This window comes from Tachypleus tridentatus, chromosome 6, assembly GCF_004210375.1.
Source record: "Tachypleus tridentatus isolate NWPU-2018 chromosome 6, ASM421037v1, whole genome shotgun sequence".
Lineage (NCBI taxonomy): Eukaryota > Metazoa > Arthropoda > Merostomata > Xiphosura > Limulidae > Tachypleus > Tachypleus tridentatus.
In genome coordinates, this window is record NC_134830.1 from 149,570,822 (window position 1) to 149,592,765 (window position 21,944).

The 21,944-nt window shown below is 33.7% G+C and overlaps 1 protein-coding gene across 1 annotated transcript; it reads right to left on the minus strand.

Moving 5' to 3' along the window:
• Positions 1-245: 245 nt before the first annotated feature.
• On the minus strand, positions 246-19,932 carry LOC143251775 (ribonuclease H1-like; the record flags this gene model as incomplete). The annotated part of the gene is made up of 5 exons (XM_076503018.1): positions 246-1,463; positions 2,753-2,877; positions 3,612-3,636; positions 7,852-7,906; positions 19,811-19,932. Coding segments are annotated over 5 exons (405 nt in total), but the record flags the coding sequence as incomplete, so codon positions are not given.
• Between the last annotated feature and the right edge of the window lie 2,012 nt (positions 19,933-21,944).

Genomic DNA, 21,944 nt, shown 5'->3' on the forward strand with positions numbered 1-21,944 from the left:
CAGAAATGTACTCGAACTCAGGAAACCATTATAAAAATGTAACTATTTCACAAGTTTTATTTCAAATGTTGCATGTAGTTTAACAACTTCATGGGGTTTCAGTGTTACCTAATATATTTATTTCCACTACAATTTTTAATATTAAAGTTTTTTTGTGAAGACATTATTTTGTAATAATATATTTAACAATGAATACACTCAAAGATTATGTTTTAAGAATTAAAATAACAATTTGTGCGAAAAGGTTTAAAAGAAATCACACACTTTACTTTGTTCCACTTGTATGTCAGAATAGTTTTAAATCATTAATATAGTACATAATCCAATCAGGCATCACTTAATTTGTAACACACATATCAAACTTTATTTTATTTGAATATTTTAAAACGTATATTATGTCACATGACACATATTTGTGATTACAATTGTCACAAAATACATCTGTTGTCTTCCTCAGTGGAAACAGCTGACTGTTTGAGAAAGTGATTATACTGTCATGACAATGGGATACAAACCATGAACCTTCATAGTCAAGCATGCTAAACGTGGCTGACTTTTGCTTTAAATAGAGATTACAACAAATGGTAGAGGTTGGATTTATTTTCTCAAGTATAATTTAAACAGTAGGTGATTAGAATGATGCACACTAAAACATTTCAATACGAAGTTCTTTGGTGTAAAATAAATGGTAGAATTTTAATTAGTTTTATAAACTTTGTTTACAAGACTGGCTATTTCCAGCAATCTTACTGAATATTGTAACAGAACAGTGATTACAATTTTACAGAAAAAGATAATATGAAAATTCATTTTTGTTGTTTTTTTGTCTTAAAAGGTAGTTTATAATTCATGACCCCTTGTTTTGTACAATAAAAACAACACCAAATTTAGGAAAAATGTCAGAGCCCAAAAAATAGATTGAACTCACCTGATTATGTAACTATGTATTCTCAAGATGGCTGGTATGGGTATTAAAACTTTTAACAGAAATCACATTAGAAGAAAGCAAGATGTATGATATTGATTCTGGAGAATATGGAAACTCTGAAACCTCTAAAACCATTACAGCTATATGTAGGTGTATCTTTTTACATACTTTATGGATTTCTAATCTGGAAACAAGATTCTGAATAGTAGACTCAAGTAGTTTATTTCTACCAATCAGTCTTCTGGGACATATTTCAAAATTCACTCCAATGTCTAGAGCAGTTTAAAAAACAAGTCATTTGGTTTATTTTCAGAACTGTTGTCACACCATTACAAAATATGCAGTTTATTCACACAATATAAACACAGCCATATTTCAAGGCCTATAATTTAGAATTTTTTAATAATCACAGTGAACACAATCTAACAGTTCTTCTTACACTTAACACTGGGCCTTACTATTTCTCCATGCCTGCTACAGCCAGTCTGTCAGCTGCTTCATTACCATGGATACCCTGATGACCTCTGACATGTACCTACAGAGAAAAAGAACTAAGTGTGCAATAATGTTTTTCAGTGAACTTTATCCAGAACTTAAACGTTATTAATACTTACACAAAGATGTTTCTAATGTTATGAAAATAAACTTTAATTAATTGAATATCTGTGAATTACATCCTCATGGATTATTGATGGGAAACAAATCAATAATCAATTACAACTTCTTCTTTAAATACAGAAATGTTAGACTGACATGACAGAATATGTCAGGTCACAGTAACCTAATTTTTAAAAATAAAACACCACTGTCTGCATGCTTAACATTTATAATGATGACAATGTCCATGTAGTTAAAATATTTCAACTGTTTTCTCTTTGTGACCCTAACAACATAACTATATCGATATGCAACAACTGTATATTAAAGTAAGACTAACCACACAAGTAGGAAGACATCTATTATTTAAGTGACATCAGCTCTACTAGTATAACCTAAATGAAGGTTACAATAACTGACTTATTTCACATCTATATAAAACTTGCATACCCAGTTGACGTGTGTTGTATAACCTGAATGAAGGTTACAATAACTGACTTATTTCACATCTATATAAAACTTACATACCCAGTTGACGTGTGATGTATAACCTGAATGAAGGTTAACAACAACTGACTTATTTCACATCTATATAAAACTTACATACCCAGTTGACGTGTGATGTATAACCTGAATGAAGGTTACAATAATTGACTTATTTCACATCTATATAAAACTTACATACCCAGTTGACGTGTGATGTATAACCTGAATGAAGGTTACAATAATTGACTTATTTCACATCTATATAAAACTTACATACCCAGTTGGCGTGTGATGTATAACCTGAATGAAGGTTACAATAATTGACTTATTTCACATCTATATAAAACTTACATACCCAGTTGACGTGTGATGTATAACCTGAATGAAGGTTACAATAACTGACTTAATTCACATCTATATAAAACTTACATACCCAGTTGACGTGTGATGTATAACCTGAATGAAGGTTACAATAACTGACTTATTTCACATCTATATAAAACTTACATACCCAGTTGACGTGTGATGTATAACCTGAATGAAGGTTACAACAACTAACTTATTTCACATCTATATAAAACTTGCATACCCAGTTGACGTGTGATGTATAACCTGAATGAAGGTTACAACAACTGACTTATTTCACATCTGTATAAAACTTACATACCCAGTTGACGTGTGATGTATAACCTAAATGAAGGTTACAACAACTGACTTGTTTCACATCTATATAAAACTCACCCATTTCACATTAAGTCCTTTCAAAACTTCATCCAAAGCTTCAAAATCTTCCCTGTTTTTAACATTTTCTCCAGTAGTTAATTTCCAATTATTACGTTTCCATTTCTTTATCCACATGGTAATACCTTAATTAAATATAAACAGTGGCCTTGTTGGAGAATAAAACAATTGTATTGTTAAAACAAATTATCAGCTTGAGAAGAAAATTACTTTTAATAAACTGAAATTATTCCTAAAAACAGCGGGAGGTAAAGACTAAATAGTTACCAGCTAAGGAAGTCAGGAGAAAATAGCAGTATACAACATTAAAATTTTTAGTTCATTGAAGGATTTCAACCTTAATTTAAAACTGAAACGTATGTTTTTATATCACTCTTAAACACAAGTAAACATCTTATGTAATACATCAACTCTTATTATCAGTTCTCATCTAAAACACGTCCAGCAGTTCTATCCATTATGGTAATATAAACAAGAATACACTGACTGTTACTCTAACATTTCATCTATGCCTCGTCCACTAATTCTGTGTATTACGTCGATAGTTCAATAATTCTCCTTCATACCCCTTTGTAGAATCACTTTCTATACAGTTCTTATTTTTTGTAACAAAATTATTTTTCCGTAAATTCTTTGGTATTTGTAGAAGAATCGTTTTATTAACAAACATTTTAAAATTAGTGAAATCCTTGTGGCCCCTAAGGTAGCACACCCCAAACTTTTAAAACTAATGGAACACAAAGATTAAAAGTTGTACAATTTATATTAAAAACTTTTAGCAGCTCTTCTGGTAAAACTAGAACACCACAAGCGTATTCTAACAACACAGTTTCAATGAGAAAAGTTACATGAAGTCCACCTTTAATAAGGAATGCACTATCCGTTATACAGAACAATGTTTTTCAGTCCAAGTGATCGAAGCTTGGTCCAGTGCCGAACAGCAGCCTAATATCGGAGAGAAAGAATAAGACACATTAGTTAACACAATAATTTAACGCTAACAGTTTTCATCACTTCAATCATGTTGGTGGTAAGGGTCGTAGACTGGAACTCTATAAGACGGTACGTATTACAGTTAAACCTTCTTACAATTAGTTTACCTGTTCTAGTGAAAACAACAGAGTTCTCATATGTTTTACATTAATGTTAAAGTTTTATAGAAACCACAAGGTTGTGAATGTACAAGATTTGAGGCTATTTGGTTGGAAATATGACAGACTCATGAATTCACTTTCAGTGAAGAAACACGATATGAAATATTTCACACGTTGTAACTTCAATAGAACCTCTTCTATGTAGAAAAAAGTATTATATAGACGGCCACCAGAGTGAAGTTAGGTAAGTGTAACTATTATCTACGTAGCCACCAGAGTGAAGTTAGATACGTACAACTATTATCTATGTAACCACCAGAGTGAAGTTAGATACGTACAACTATTATCTATGTAGTCACCAGAGTGAAGTTAGATAAGTACAACTATTATCTATGTAGTCACCAGAGTGAAGTTAGATAAGTACAACTATTATCTATGTAGCTACCAGAGTGAAGTTAGATAAGTACAACTATTATCTATGTAGTCACCAGAGTGAAGTTAGATAAGTACAACTATTATCTATGTAGCTACCAGAGTGAAGTTAGATAAGTACAACTATTATCTATGTAGTCACCAGAGTGAAGTTAGATAAGTACAACTATTATCTACGTAGCCACCAGAGTGAAGTTAGATAAGTACAACTATTATCTATGTAGTCACCAGAGTGAAGTTAGATAAGTACAACTATTATCTACGTAGTCACCAGAGTGAAGTTAGATAAGTACAACTATTATCTACGTATCCACCAGAGTGAAGTTAGATAAGTACAACTATTATCTATGTAACCACCAGAGTGAAGTTCACACAGTTAAAGATTAAAGCAGACGGCCAAGAAGGAAGATGTTCACACTGATAGTCAGATAAAGTTGTGGTGTACAATCAGGCAGAAAAGGGTCAAGGCATATTTGTCTAACAGCACAGGTAAGAACAAGAAATGAAGACCCACTATTCAGAACAGTACTACCTCATATCTAAGAACAAGAAATGAAGACCCACTATTCAGAACAGTACTACCTCATATCTAAGAACAAGAAATGAAGACCCACTATTCAGAACAGTACTACCTCATATCTAAGAACAAGAAATGAAGACCCACTATTCAGAACAGTACTACCTCATATCTAAGAACAAGAAATGAAGACCCACTATTCAGAACAGTACTACCTCATATCTAAGAACAAGAAATGAAGACCCACTATTCAGAACAGTACTACCTCATATCTAAGAACAAGAAATGAAGACCCACTATTCAGAACAGTACTACCTCATATCTAAGAACAAGAAATGAAGACCCACTATTCAGAACAGTACTACCTCATATCTAAGAACAAGAAATGAAGACCCACTATTCAGAACAGTACTACCTCATATCTAAGAACAAGAAATGAAGACCCACTATTCAGAACAGTACTACCTCATATCTGAGAACAAGAAATGAAGACCCACTATTCAGAACAGTACTACCTCATATCTAAGAACAAGAAATGAAGACCCACTATTCAGAACAGTACTACCTCATATCTAAGAACAAGAAATGAGACCCACTATTCAGAACAGTACTACCTCATATCTAAGAACAAGAAATGAAGACCCACTATTCAGAACAGTACTACCTCATATCTAAGAACAAGAAATGAAGACCCACTATTCAGAACAGTACTACCTCATATCTAAGAACAAGAAATGAAGAGACCCACTATTCAGAACAGTACTACCTCATATCTAAGAACAAGAAATGAAGACCCACTATTCAGAACAGTACTACCTCATATCTAAGAACAAGAAATGAAGACCCACTATTCAGAACAGTACTACCTCATATCTAAGAACAAGAAATGAAGACCCACTATTCAGAACAGTACTACCTCATATCTAAGAACAAGAAATGAAGACCCACTATTCAGAACAGTACTACCTCATATCTAAGAACAAGAAATGAAGACCCACTATTCAGAACAGTACTACCTCATATCTGAGGAACAAGAAATGAAGACCCACTATTCAGAACAGTACTACCTCATATCTGAGAACAAGAAATGAAGACCCACTATTCAGAACAGTACTACCTCATATCTGAGAACAAGAAATGAAGACCCACTATTCAGAACAGTACTACCTCATATCTGAGAACAAGAAATGAAGACCCACTATTCAGAACAGTACTACCTCATATCTGAGAACAAGAAATGAAGACCCACTATTCAGAACAGTACTACCTCATATCTAAGAACAAGAAATGAGACCCACTATTCAGAACAGTACTACCTCATATCTAAGAACAAGAAATGAAGACCCACTATTCAGAACAGTACTACCTCATATCTAAGAACAAGAAATGAAGACCCACTATTCAGAACAGTACTACCTCATATCTAAGAACAAGAAATGAAGACCCACTATTCAGAACAGTACTACCTCATATCTAAGAACAAGAAATGAAGACCCACTATTCAGAACAGTACTACCTCATATCTAAGAACAAGAAATGAAGACCCACTATTCAGAACAGTACTACCTCATATCTAAGAACAAGAAATGAAGACCCACTATTCAGAACAGTACTACCTCATATCTAAGAACAAGAAATGAAGACCCACTATTCAGAACAGTACTACCTCATATCTAAGAACAAGAAATGAAGACCCACTATTCAGAACAGTACTACCTCATATCTAAGAACAAGAAATGAAGACCCACTATTCAGAACAGTACTACCTCATATCTGAGAACAAGAAATGAAGACCCACTATTCAGAACAGTACTACCTCATATCTGAGAACAAGAAATGAAGACCCACTATTCAGAACAGTACTACCTCATATCTGAGAACAAGAAATGAAGACCCACTATTCAGAACAGTACTACCTCATATCTAAGAACAAGAAATGAAGACCCACTATTCAGAACAGTACTACCTCATATCTAAGAACAAGAAATGAAGACCCACTATTCAGAACAGTACTACCTCATATCTAAGAACAAGAAATGAAGACCCACTATTCAGAACAGTACTACCTCATATCTAAGAACAAGAAATGAAGACCCACTATTCAGAACAGTACTACCTCATATCTAAGAACAAGAAATGAAGACCCACTATTCAGAACAGTACTACCTCATATCTAAGAACAAGAAATGAAGACCCACTATTCAGAACAGTACTACCTCATATCTAAGAACAAGAAATGAAGACCCACTATTCAGAACAGTACTACCTCATATCTAAGAACAAGAAATGAAGACCCACTATTCAGAACAGTACTACCTCATATCTAAGAACAAGAAATGAAGACCCACTATTCAGAACAGTACTACCTCATATCTAAGAACAAGAAATGAAGACCCACTATTCAGAACAGTACTACCTCATATCTAAGAACAAGAAATGAAGACCCACTATTCAGAACAGTACTACCTCATATCTAAGAACAAGAAATGAAGACCCACTATTCAGAACAGTACTACCTCATATCTAAGAACAAGAAATGAAGACCCACTATTCAGAACAGTACTACCTCATATCTAAGAACAAGAAATGAAGACCCACTATTCAGAACAGTACTACCTCATATCTAAGAACAAGAAATGAAGACCCACTATTCAGAACAGTACTACCTCATATCTAAGAACAAGAAATGAAGACCCACTATTCAGAACAGTACTACCTCATATCTAAGAACAAGAAATGAAGACCCACTATTCAGAACAGTACTACCTCATATCTAAGAACAAGAAATGAAGACCCACTATTCAGAACAGTACTACCTCATATCTGAGTGAAGTTTTTAAGTGGGCAGCAGATTAAAAATGTAGCTCAAACTAAACACTTTTATAATGTTTAAAATTGTATTAATTTGTACACAGCATTTACTACAGACTTGTCCTCATAAAGTTGGAACATGGAACTTTGTGGATACTTTACGTTATACTTTAAATTATTTAAAGTAGTATTTATGTTTACAAAATGACAAAAAGTGAATCACTTTAAAGTCGAAACAGACTTACATGTATTTCAGCTCTGTTGTTTGTCTGTCTTCCTAGGGGTTTTTCACTTACATTTCTGAAACAACAGAAGTGTAATTTATTATACTTACATTATTCATACAATAGTTCATCAATATGTTTCAAAAACACATACTTATTTGCACACACAAACCTGGTTCATAAATTAACACTGTACAGTTTGTCAGAAATGGGTTGTGTTTCACGATATACAAGTTTAAGGTTTTTATTACAATAGTGATCAAAGAAAACCTTTCTTAACACACTTTCAGTTGTTAATATAGTGCACCTGTCACACACTTTCAGTTGTTAATATAGTGCACCTGTCACACACTTTCAGTTGTTAATATAGTGCACCTGTCACACACTTTCAGTTGTTAATATAGTGCACCTGTCACACACTTTCAGTTGTTAATATAGTGCACCTGTCACACACTTTCAGTTGTTAATATAGTGCACCTGTCACACACTTTCAGTTGTTAATATAGTGCACCTGTCACACACTTTCAGTTGTTAATATAGTGCACCTGTCACACACTTTCAGTTGTTAATATAGTGCACCTATCACACACTTTCAGTTGTTAATATAGTGCACCTGTCACACACTTTCAGTTGTTAATATAGTGCACCTGTCACACACTTTCAGTTGTTAATATAGTGCACCTGTCACACACTTTCAGTTGTTAATATAGTGCACCTATCACACACTTTCAGTTGTTAATATAGTGCACCTGTCACACACTTTCAGTTGTTAATATAGTGCACCTGTCACACACTTTCAGTTGTTAATATAGTGCACCTGTCACACACTTTCAGTTGTTAATATAGTGCACCTGTCACACACTTTCAGTTGTTAATATAGTGCACCTGTCACACACTTTCAGTTGTTAATATAGTGCACCTATCACACACTTTCAGTTGTTAATATAGTGCACCTGTCACACACTTTCAGTTGTTAATATAGTGCACCTGTCACATACTTTCAGTTGTTAATATAGTGCACCTGTCACACACTTTCAGTTGTTAATATAGTGCCCCTGTCACACACTTTCAGTTGTTAATATAGTGCACCTGTCACACACTTTCAGTTGTTAATATAGTGCACCTGTCACACACTTTCAGTTGTTAATATAGTGCACCTATCACACACTTTCAGTTGTTAATATAGTGCACCTGTCACACACTTTCAGTTGTTAATATAGTGCTCCTATCACACACTTTTAGTTGTTAATATAGTGCACCTGTCACACACTTTCAGTTGTTAATATAGTGCACCTATCACACACTCAAGTAAGTGAAACACTCATTTATATACTAATAGAATGAGATATTAAACAGTAATAAACTACTTCACTATGTAATTAAATTCAGCCATAATATATAGCCAAGTCACTTTCAGAACCTATATATATGAGTGTGGTAAAGGACAATCCTCTGCTTGGAGCAAATAATTAAATCTTAGGTTAGCTTGTTAGAGTTGTGATAAGTAATAAAACTGAATCAGGTATACATGTGCCCTGCACTTGGCAATGCTGGTGCACATAAATCACAATCACTGGATGAAATTCCTAAATACATTTGCTTTGCTTGACTATCTAAGAAGACACAGCAGAGCAACATCACATATTTAGTCCAATTGGCCCTTACCTACAACCCTCAGAACATTAATTTTTAAAATGCCCAAATTAAAGTGCACCTCTTCATTTCAGCCAAAATCAAGAAGACAGTCCAAACAAATGCCCCAGAAATTCATCATAAAATTCCCTGATTTTTTGTCTGTTTGAAGTTAAGCACAAAACTGCCCAATAAATTATACATGCTTGCTATGCTCACCACAGTTTCTTGTGGCTGATCAATAGGTTATCCGTGCTTGCTATGCTCACCACAGTTTCTAGTGGCTGCTCAATAGGTTATCCATACTTGCTATGCTCACCACAGTATCTAGTGGCTGCTAAATAGGTTATCCATGCTTGCTATGCTCACCACAGTTTCTAGTGGCTGCCCAATAGGTTATCCATGCTTGCTATGCTCACCACAGTTTCTAGTGGCTGCCCAATAGGTTATCCATGCTTGCTATGCTCATCACAGTTTCTAGTGGCTGCCCAATAGGTTATACATGCTTGCTATGCTCACCACAGTTTCTAGAGGCTGCCCAATAGGTTATCCATGCTTGCTATGCTCACCTCAGTTTGTAGTGGGGGAAGGGCAACATTTACTGCCTTTACCATCACAATAAATAATTTGCAGGGTCATACAGTTGACTAAGTAGGAATATATCTTTAAGAGTCAATTTTATCATACTTTTTAATTATAAAGATTTATCATTTAAACATAGCTTAAAAATATACAGAAGTCAAATTACTACTGAAGTACCATTTAAAAAAAATAATGAACATAAAATACAACACATGGGGTGTGTGTCATTCTCTGCACATATATTGTTACGAGAAATACTAGACGAGAGGGGTAGTCATTCTCTGTACCTATATTATTACAAAAAATACTAGTCATGGGATAGTCATTCTCTGTACATATATTGTTAAAAGAAATACTAGTCGTAGGTTAGTCATTATCTATACATATATTGTTACAAGAAATACTAGTCATGGGAGTAGTCATTCTCTGTACATATATTGTTACAAGAAATACTACACGTGGGGTAGTCATTCTCTATACATATATTGTTACAAGAAATACTACACGTGGAGTAGTCATTCTATGTACATATATTGTTACAAGAAATACTGGACGTAGGGTAGTCATTCTCTATACATATATTGTTACAAGAAATACTGGACGTAGGGTAGTCATTCTCTGTACATATATTGTTACAAGAAATACTGGACGTAGGGTAGTCATTCTCTGTACATATATTGTTACAAGAAATACTGGACGTGGGGTAGTCATTCTCCATAGATGTATTGTTACAAGAAATACAAGTCGTGGGGTAGTCATTCTCTGTACATATATTGTTAAAAGAAATACTAGACATGTGAGTAGTCATACTCTGTACATATATTGTTACAAGAAATACTAGACATGTGAGTAGTCATTCTCTGTACATATATTGTTACAAGAAATACTAGACGTGGGGTAGTCATTCTCTGTACATATATTGTTACAAGAAATACTAGACGTGGGGTAGTCATTCTCTGTACATATATTGTTAAAAGAAATACTAGACATGGGAGTAGTCATTCTCTGTACATATATTGTTACAAGAAATACTAGACGTGGGGTAGTCATTCTCTGTACATATATTGTTAAAAGAAATACTAGACATGGGAGTAGTCATTCTCTGTACATATATTGTTACAAGAAATACTAGACGTGGGGTAGTCATTCTCTGCACATATATTGTTAAAAGAAATACTAGACGTGGGGTAGTCATTCTCTGTACATATATTGTTAAAAGAAATACTAGACATGGGAGTAGTCATTCTCTGTACATATATTGTTACAAGAAATAATAGACATGGGAGTAGTCATACTCTGTACATATATTGTTACAAGAAATACTAAATGTGGAGTAGTCATTCTCTGTACATATATTGTTACAAGAAATACTAGACGTGGGGTAGTCATTCTCTGTACATATATTGTTAAAAAAAATACTAGACATGGGAGTAGTCATTCTCTGTACATATATTGTTACAAGAAATAATAGACATGGGAGTAGTCATACTCTGTACATATATTGTTACAAGAAATACTAGATGTGGGGTAGTCATACTCTGTACATATATTGTTACAAGAAATAATAGACATGGGAGTAGTCATTCTCTGTACATATATTGTTACAAGAAATACTAGACGTGGGGTAGTCATTCTCTGTACATATATTGTTACAAGAAATACTAGACGTGGGGTAGTCATTCTCTGTATAAATATTGTTACAAGAAATACTAGACGTGGGGTAGTCATTCTCTGTACATATATTGTTAAAAGAAATACTAGACATGGGAGTAGTCATTCTCTGTACATATATTGTTACAAGAAATACTAGACGTGGGGTAGTCATTCTCTGTACATATATTGTTACAAGAAATACTAGACATGGGAGTAGTCATTCTCTGTACATATATTGTTACAAGAAATACTAGACGTGGGGTAGTCATTCTCTGTACATATATTGTTACAAGAAATACTAGACGTGGGGTAGTCATTCTCTCTACATATATTGTTACAAGAAATACTAGACGTGGGGTAGTCATTCTCTGTACATATATTGTTACAAGAAATACTAGACGTGGGGTAGTCATTCTCTGTACATATATTGTTACAAGAAATACTAGACGTGGGGTAGTCATTCTCTGTACATATATTGTTACAAGAAATACTAGACGTGGGATGGTCATTCTCTGTACATATATTGTTACAAGAAATACTAGACGTGGGGTAGTCATACTCTGTACATATATTGTTACAAGAAATACTAGACGTGGGAGTAGTCATTCTCTGTACATATATTGTTACAAGAAATACTAGACATGGGAGTAGTCATTCTCTGTACATATATTGTTACAAGAAATACTAGACGTGGGGTAGTCATTCTCTGTACATATATTGTTACAAGAAATACTAGACGTGGGGTAGTCATTCTCTCTACATATATTGTTACAAGAAATACTAGACGTGGGGTAGTCATTCTCTGTACATATATTGTTACAAGAAATACTAGACGTGGGGTAGTCATTCTCTGTACATATATTGTTACAAGAAATACTAGACGTGGGGTAGTCATTCTCTGTACATATATTGTTACAAGAAATAATAGACATGGGAGTAGTCATACTCTGTACATATATTGTTACAAGAAATACTAGATGTGGGGTAGTCATACTCTGTACATATAGTGTTACAAGAAATACTAGACATGGAAGTAGTCATTCTCTGTACATATATTGTTACAAGAAATAATAGACATGGGAGTAGTCATTCTCTGTACATATATTGTTACAAGAAATACTAGACGTGGGGTAGTCATTCTCTGTACATATATTGTTACAAGAAATACTAGACGTGGGGTAGTCATTCTCTGTACATATATTGTTAAAAGAAATACTAGACATGGGAGTAGTCATTCTCTGTACATATATTGTTACAAGAAATACTAGACGTGGGGTAGTCATTCTCTGTACATATATTGTTACAAGAAATACTAGACATGGGAGTAGTCATTCTCTGTACATATATTGTTACAAGAAATACTAGACGTGGGGTAGTCATTCTCTGTACATATATTGTTACAAGAAATACTAGACGTGGGGTAGTCATTCTCTCTACATATATTGTTACAAGAAATACTAGACGTGGGGTAGTCATTCTCTGTACATATATTGTTACAAGAAATACTAGACGTGGGGTAGTCATTCTCTGTACATATATTGTTACAAGAAATACTAGACGTGGGGTAGTCATTCTCTGTACATATAGTGTTACAAGAAATACTAGACGTGGGATGGTCATTCTCTGTACATATATTGTTACAAGAAATACTAGACGTGGGGTAGTCATACTCTGTACATATATTGTTACAAGAAATACTAGACGTGGGGTAGTCATTCTCTGTACATATATTGTTACAAGAAATACTAGACGTGGGGTAGTCATTCTCTCTACATATATTGTTACAAGAAATACTAGACGTGGGGTAGTCATTCTCTCTACATATATTGTTACAAGAAATACTAGACGTGGGGTAGTCATTCTCTGTACATATATTGTTACAAGAAATACTAGACGTGGGGTAGTCATTCTCTGTACATATATTGTTACAAGAAATACTAGACGTGGGGTAGTCATTCTCTGTACATATATTGTTACAAGAAATACTAGACGTGGGAGTAGTCATTCTCTGTACATATATTGTTACAAGAAATACTAGACATGGGAGTAGTCATTCTCTGTACATATATTGTTACAAGAAATACTAGACGTGGGGTAGTCATACTCTGTACATATATTGTTACAAGAAATACTAGACGTGGGAGTAGTCATTCTCTGTACATATATTGTTACAAGAAATACTAGACGTGGGGTAGTCATTCTCTGTACATATATTGTTACAAGAAATACTAGACGTGGGGTAGTCATTCTCTCTACATATATTGTTACAAGAAATACTAGACGTGGGGTAGTCATTCTCTGTACATATATTGTTACAAGAAATACTAGACGTGGGGTAGTCATTCTCTGTACATATATTGTTACAAGAAATACTAGACGTGGGGTAGTCATTCTCTGTACATATATTGTTACAAGAAATACTAGACGTGGGAGTAGTCATTCTCTGTACATATATTGTTACAAGAAATACTAGACATGGGAGTAGTCATTCTCTGTACATATATTGTTACAAGAAATACTAGACGTGGGGTAGTCATACTCTGTACATATATTGTTACAAGAAATACTAGACGTGGGGTAGTCATTCTCTCTACATATATTGTTACAAGAAATACTAGATGTGGGTAGTCATACTCTGTACATATATTGTTACAAGAAATACTAGACGTGGGGTAGTCATTCTCTGTACATATATTGTTACAAGAAATACTAGACATGGGAGTAGTCATTCTCTGTACATATATTGTTACAAGAAATACTAGACGTGGGGTAGTCATTCTCTGTACATATATTGTTACAAGAAATACTAGACATGTGAGTAGTCATTCTCTGTACATATATTGTTACAAGAAATACTAGACGTGGGGTAGTCATTCTCTGTACATATATTGTTACAAGAAATACTAGACGTGGGGTAGTCATTCTCTATACATATATTGTTACAAGAAATACTAGACATGTGAGTAGTCATTCTCTGTACATATATTGTTACAAGAAATACTAGACGTGGGGTAGTCATTCTCTATACATATATTGTTACAAGAAATATTAGTCGTGGGAGTAGTCATCTCTATACATATATTGTTACAAGAAATACTAGACATGTGAGTAGTCATTCTCTGTACATATATTGTTAAAAGAAATACTAAACATGGGAGTAGTCATTCTCTGTACATATATTGTTACAAGAAATACTAGACGTGGGGTAGTCATTCTCTGTACATATATTGTTACAAGAAATACTAGACATGTGAGTAGTCATTCTCTGTACATATATTGTTACAAGAAATACTAGACATGTGAGTAGTCATTCTCTGTACATATATTGTTACAAGAAATACTAGACGTGGGGTAGTCATTCTCTGTACATATATTGTTACAAGAAATACTAGACATGTGAGTAGTCATTCTCTGTACATATATTGTTACAAGAAATACTAGATGTGGGGTAGTCATACTCTGTACATATATTGTTACAAGAAATACTAGACGTGGGAGTAGTCATTCTCTGTACATATATTGTTACAAGAAATACTAGACGTGGGGTAGTCATTCTCTGTACATATATTGTTACAAGAAATACTAGGCGTCTTGAGTAGTCATTCTCTGTACATATATTGTTACAAGAAATACTAGACGTGGGGTAGTCATTCTCTGTACATATATTGTTACAAGAAATACTAGACGTGGGGTAGTCATTCTCTATACATATATTGTTACAAGAAATATTAGTCGTGGGAGTAGTCATCTCTATACATATATTGTTACAAGAAATACTAGACATGTGAGTAGTCATTCTCTGTACATATATTGTTAAAAGAAATACTAGACATGGGAGTAGTCATTCTCTGTACATATATTGTTACAAGAAATACTAGACGTGGGGTAGTCATTCTCTGTACATATATTGTTACAAGAAATACTAGACATGGGGTAGTCATTCTCTGTACATATATTGTTACAAGAAATACTAGACATGTGAGTAGTCATTCTCTGTACATATATTGTTACAAGAAATACTAGACATGTGAGTAGTCATTCTCTGTACATATATTGTTACAGGAAATACTAGACGTGGAGTAGTCATTCTCTGTACATATATTGTTACAAGAAATACTAGATGTGAGGGGTAGTCATTCTCTATACATATATTGTTACAAGAAATAATAGACGTGGGGTAGTCATTCTCTGTACATATATTGTTACACATAGGCTGGACTACAGGTCACACAACAGACATGATAACATTACACATATGCTAGCATGGACTACATGTCACACAACAAACATGATAACGTTACACATAGGCTAGCTTGGGCTACAGGTCAAACAACAGACATGATAACATTACACAAAGGCTATCATGGACTACATGTCACACAACAGCAACAGACATGATAACATTACACATATGCTAGAATGAACAGGTCACACAACAGACATGATAACATTACACATAGACTAGCATGGACTACATGTCACACAACAGACATGATAATGTTACACATATATCTTAGAATGAACTACAGGTCACACAACAGACATGATATCATTACACATAGGCTAGCATGGACTACATGTCACACAACAGACATGATAACATTACACATAGGCTATCATGGACTACAGGTCACACAACAGATATGATAGCATTACACATAGGCTAGCATGGACTACAGGTCACACAACAGACATGATAGCATTACACATAGGCTAGCATGGACTACATGTCACACAACAGACATGATAATGTTACACATATGCTAGAATGAACTACAGGTCACACAACAGACATGATAACATTACACAAAGGCTAGCATGGACTACATGTCACACAACAGACATGATAACATTACACATAGGCTATCATGGATTACATGTCACACAACAGACATGATAACATTACACACAGTAAAGCATGGACTACAGGTCACACAACAGACATGATAACGTTACACATAGGCAATCATGGACTACATGTCACACAACAGACATGATAACGTTACACATAGGCAATCATGGACTACATGTCACACAACAGACATGGCATCATTGCCAGGGCAAGTCAGTTGTACTCTTTAAATGGCTAGATAAACCATTAGAGAATTTTTTCTTCTTACAATACGAATAGCACATATGACTGATTACTCTTGCATGAGTTAGTTTACTTGGGAATGTTGTTGCCTAATTAAAATATTTGAAGATTTCTTCTGAAACCTGGAATTTAAAACCTTTTCTACTTGTGTGACACATATATCTACAAAAACATTAATTAACAATACAACATAAGACAACCAGTTTCAAACAACCAAAAATTAAACTTAACTAGAACTCTCGAAATGATTTGCTTTAGATATAAAATAAATGAAATTAATTTTTAGGTGTATTTCAACACTATGAAAACAGACATACTTAGGTGTATTTCAATACCAACAACATTACTTTGGTGTATTTCAATACCAACAACATTACTTTGGTGTATTTCAATACCAACAACATTACTTTGGTGTGTTTCAAAACCAACAACATTACTTTGGTGTGTTTCAAAACCAACAACATTACTTTGGTGTGTTTCAATACCAACAACATTACTTTGGTGTATTTCAATACCAACAACATTACTTTGGTGTATTTCAATACCAACAACATTACTTTGGTGTGTTTCAATACCAACAACATTACTTTGGTGTGTTTCAATACCAACAACATTACTTTGGTGTGTTTCAATACCAACAACATTACTTTGGTGTGTTTCAATACCAACAACATTACTTTGGTGTGTTTCAATACCAACAACATTACTTTGGTTGTGTTTCAATACCAACAACATTACTTTGGTGTGTTTCAATACCAACAACATTACTTTGGTGTGTTTCAATACCAACAACATTACTTTGGTGTGTTTCAATACCAACAACATTACTTTGTTGTGTTTCAATACCAACAACATTACTTTGGTGTGTTTCAATACCAACAACATTACTTTGGTGTGTTTCAATACCAACAACATTACTTTGGTGTGTTTCAATACCAACAACATTACTTTGGTGTGTTTCAATACCAACAACATTACTTTGGTGTGTTTCAATACCAACAACATTACTTTGGTGTGTTTCAATACCAACAACATTACTTTGGTGTGTTTCAATACCAACAACATTACTTTGGTGTTTCAATACCAACAACATTACTTTGGTGTGTTTCAATACCAACAACATTACTTTGGTGTGTTTCAATACCAACAACATTACTTTGGTGTATTTCAATACCAACAACATTACTTTGGTGTATTTCAATACCAACAACATTACTTTGGTGTATTTCAATACCAACAACACTACTTTGGTGGATTTCAATACCAACAATACTACTTTGGTGTATTTCAATACCAACAATACTACTTTGGTGTATTTCAATACCAACAATACTACTTAGGTGTATTTCAACACTACGAAAACAGATACACTTTGGTGTATTTCAATACCAACAATATTATTTAGGTGTATTTCAATACCAACAATATTATTTAGGTGTAGATACTTGAAAAAATACAAAACACTTTATTTTAAAGGTTTGAATGTTTAAGAATACTATGTGAACCTTGTAACTAAGATGTTTTGTGTTATTATACTCAAGTATATCTTAACACTGTAAAAACAGATATACTTAGATGTATTTCAGTGTTATGATTTGAAACAAAATTGAATTATATTATGTGACTAAAAACTGACAACTTCAATCATCCAAGCAGTGCATTGTTATTAGTGGTAGGGTAAACAGAAATTTAGGTTGCATCTACAGAAATAATGAATACAAGTCTAAACTGGTTACAATCTGTTGGGCCACATTTGGAATATTGTGTTCAGTCTCAGGCCACATACCTTAAGAAGGACTTTGAACAGTTGGAAGGGGTTCAGAGGAGGGTTACTAGAATGGTGCCTGGGATGGAGTGGTTACTGTATGGGGAGAGATTAAAACTGTTTTGTTTTGAATAAAGAGTTAGAGGAGATCTGATTGAAGTGTTTAAGATTGTAAAAGGAACTGATACTGTTGATGTGTCAATATTTGTTATACTGAACTGTGAGAATTATAGAACTAGAGGACACACATATAGACAAAGTAGAAACTGTCTTCAGATAAGACAATTTTATTTCAAAAATAGGTGGTTAGCGAAAAAAAATTTCTTGCTTCCAGATGTTGTGGAGACAGTAAATTTGAGTGAGTCTGAAAGAAAGCTTGATGGATATATGAATGATAAGGGCTGGCTTTAAAATTTTGTTTTTATTATTTAATAGTTTTAGTTTGGCTTAGAGAATGGGACAGCTGAGGTGAACCAACAGATCCCTTGTTGTCCCTAAACATTATGTTACATTATTTTATCCTCATATTCAAATATTTTGACAAAAGTTGGATAACTTTGAAACTTTCTTGACGACGAAACCCGCTTGAAATAAACATATCTCAGAACGGCTGGTATGGGTATTAACACTTTTATTGATATGGAGAGAACAACATTTCAACCTTCCTAGGTCATCTTCAGGTTAAGGTCAAAACATTGTTCTCTCCTTATCAATAAAATACCCATTCCAGCCATTCTGAGATTCAACTTTGAAGCTAATTATGGGGCAGTAAAAGCATACGAATTCTTAACAGAATAAACATGACACTGAACAACTAATACATGACAATTAAAGAAATGTATGGACAACTATGAAACTATCTATATTAACCATTCTAAACACAACAACGAATGATGACACTGTACCACAGTGTAAAGTCTTAATAAATTTAGGTGTAGTTTTTCACACTGATATATTAATTAATATGAAAGTTTAAAACATTGAAATATTTTTATTCTCAAGATAAACTTATTACGATGTACCATTGATGTAAAATTATTTAGTATTATCAAAAATAGTCGTAACATAGAGACCAAAGAGGGTTTCCTGGACTCATTATTACAATCAAGTGTGTGAGGATGTTTTATACACACACACAAATATAATACAAGTTAACTGTTCATGCAAGAGGCTTAAAATCTAGCTGGATATATTTGTGAGTCAATTCCTAGCACTCAAGTGATGTAGAAAACATACATAATACACATGCTTACAGTGGGTGGTCAGCACCCCAGAAAACCCCTATTCCTGCTCTAGCTCCATGTCGACCATTTGAACTACACGCTCCGTCTGTATAAATATGAACCAGTTCATCTGCATCTGAAAAATTCCGAAATAATTATATTAAGATCTCTTTAGAAAAATGTCCAAGCAATATTAGATTAAACAGTGGAGGAAGAGTCATCAGATATCAAAGGAACACCACATTAGAACTCCTTATTACAATTCTAATGCTGTATTTCTTTGAATTGTAAATAGATATTTTACACACGTGTTGTTTTAAATCATTTAACTACTAGATATTTCTTCAATCATGGTTTATGTGTTAAATATAAAAAACAATGCTTACATCTCATACAAAACTTTTATTTATTCACCACTTCATTCTGAAACAAAAAACAAACAAGTCTATGGCAAAATGAAAAATGTGTTTTTGTTAAAAAAAAAAATTATTACAAAAGAAACTTTCCATATTTATTGTACTAGAAAGAGATGATGATGTACAACCAGTTTATTTATTTGTCTGGAATTTAATATTTTCTTTTAAACTTTTCTTAAATATCGTTCTGTTCAGACCAACATGTTGAGTAAGTTGATGCTTTTGTCTGTTATGAAGTTTTGTGTGACTGTCCAACTTAAACACACCAAAGTTTTGTGTGACTGTCCAACTTAAACACAACAAGGATTCATGTGAATGTCCAATTTAAACACACCAAAGTTTTGTGTGACTGTCCAACTTAAACACAACAAGGATTCATGTGAATGTCCAACTTAAACACAACAAGGATTCATGTGAATGTCCAATTTAAACACACCAAAGTTTTGTGTGACTGTCTAACTTAAACATACCAAAGTTTTGTGTGACTGTCTAACTTAAACATACCAAAGTTTTGTGTGACTGTCCAACTTAAACACAACAATGATTCATGTGAATGTCCAATTTAAACACAACAATGATTCATGTGAATGTCCAATTTAAACACACCAAAGTTTTGTGTGACTGTCCAACTTAAACACAACAAGGATTCATGTGAATGTCCAATTTAAACACAACAATGATCCATGTGAATGTCCAATTTAAACACAACAATGATTCATGTGAATGTCCAATTTAAACACACCAAAGTTTTGTGTGACTGTCTAACTTAAACACAACAATGATTCATGTGAATGTCCAATTTAAACACACCAAAGTTTTGTGTGACTGTCTAACTTAAACATACCAAAGTTTTGTGTGACTGTCCAACTTAAACACAACAAGGATTCATATGAATGTCCAACATACCAGAGTTTTGTGTGACTGTCTAACTTAAACACACCGGAGTTTTGTGTGACTGTCTAACTTAAACATACTAAAGTTTTGTGTGACTGTCTAACTTAAACATACCAAAGTTTTGTGTGACTGTCTAACTTAAACACACCAGAGTTTTGTGTGACTCTCTAACTTAAACACACCAGAGTTTTGTGCGACTGTCTAACTTTAACACACCGGAGTTTTGTGCGACTGTCTAACTTTAACACACCGGAGTTTTGTGCGACTGTCTAACTTTAACACACCGGAGTTTTGTGCGACTGTCTAACTTAAACACACCGGAGTTTTGTGCGACTGTCTAACTTAAACACACTGGAGTTTTGTGCGACTGTCTAACTTAAACACACCGGAGTTTTGTGTGACTGTCTAACTTAAACATACTAAAGTTTTGTGCGACTGTCTAACTTAAACATACTAAAGTTTTGTGTGACTGTCTAACTTAAACATACTAAAGTTTTGTGTGACTGTCTAACTTAAACATACTAAAGTTTTGTGTGACTGTCTAACTTAAACATACTAAAGTTTTGTGTGACTGTCTAACTTAAACATACTAAAGTTTTGTGTGACTGTCTAACTTAAACACACCAAAGTTTTGTGTGACTGTCTAACTTAAACACACCAAAGTTTTGTGTGACTGTCTAACTTAAACACACCAAAGTTTTGTGCGACTGTCTAACTTAAACACACCAAAGTTTTGTGCGACTGTCTAACTTAAACACACCGGAGTTTTGTGTGACTGTCTAACTTAAACATACTAAAGTTTTGTGTGACTGTCTAACTTAAACATACTAAAGTTTTGTGTGACTGTCTAACTT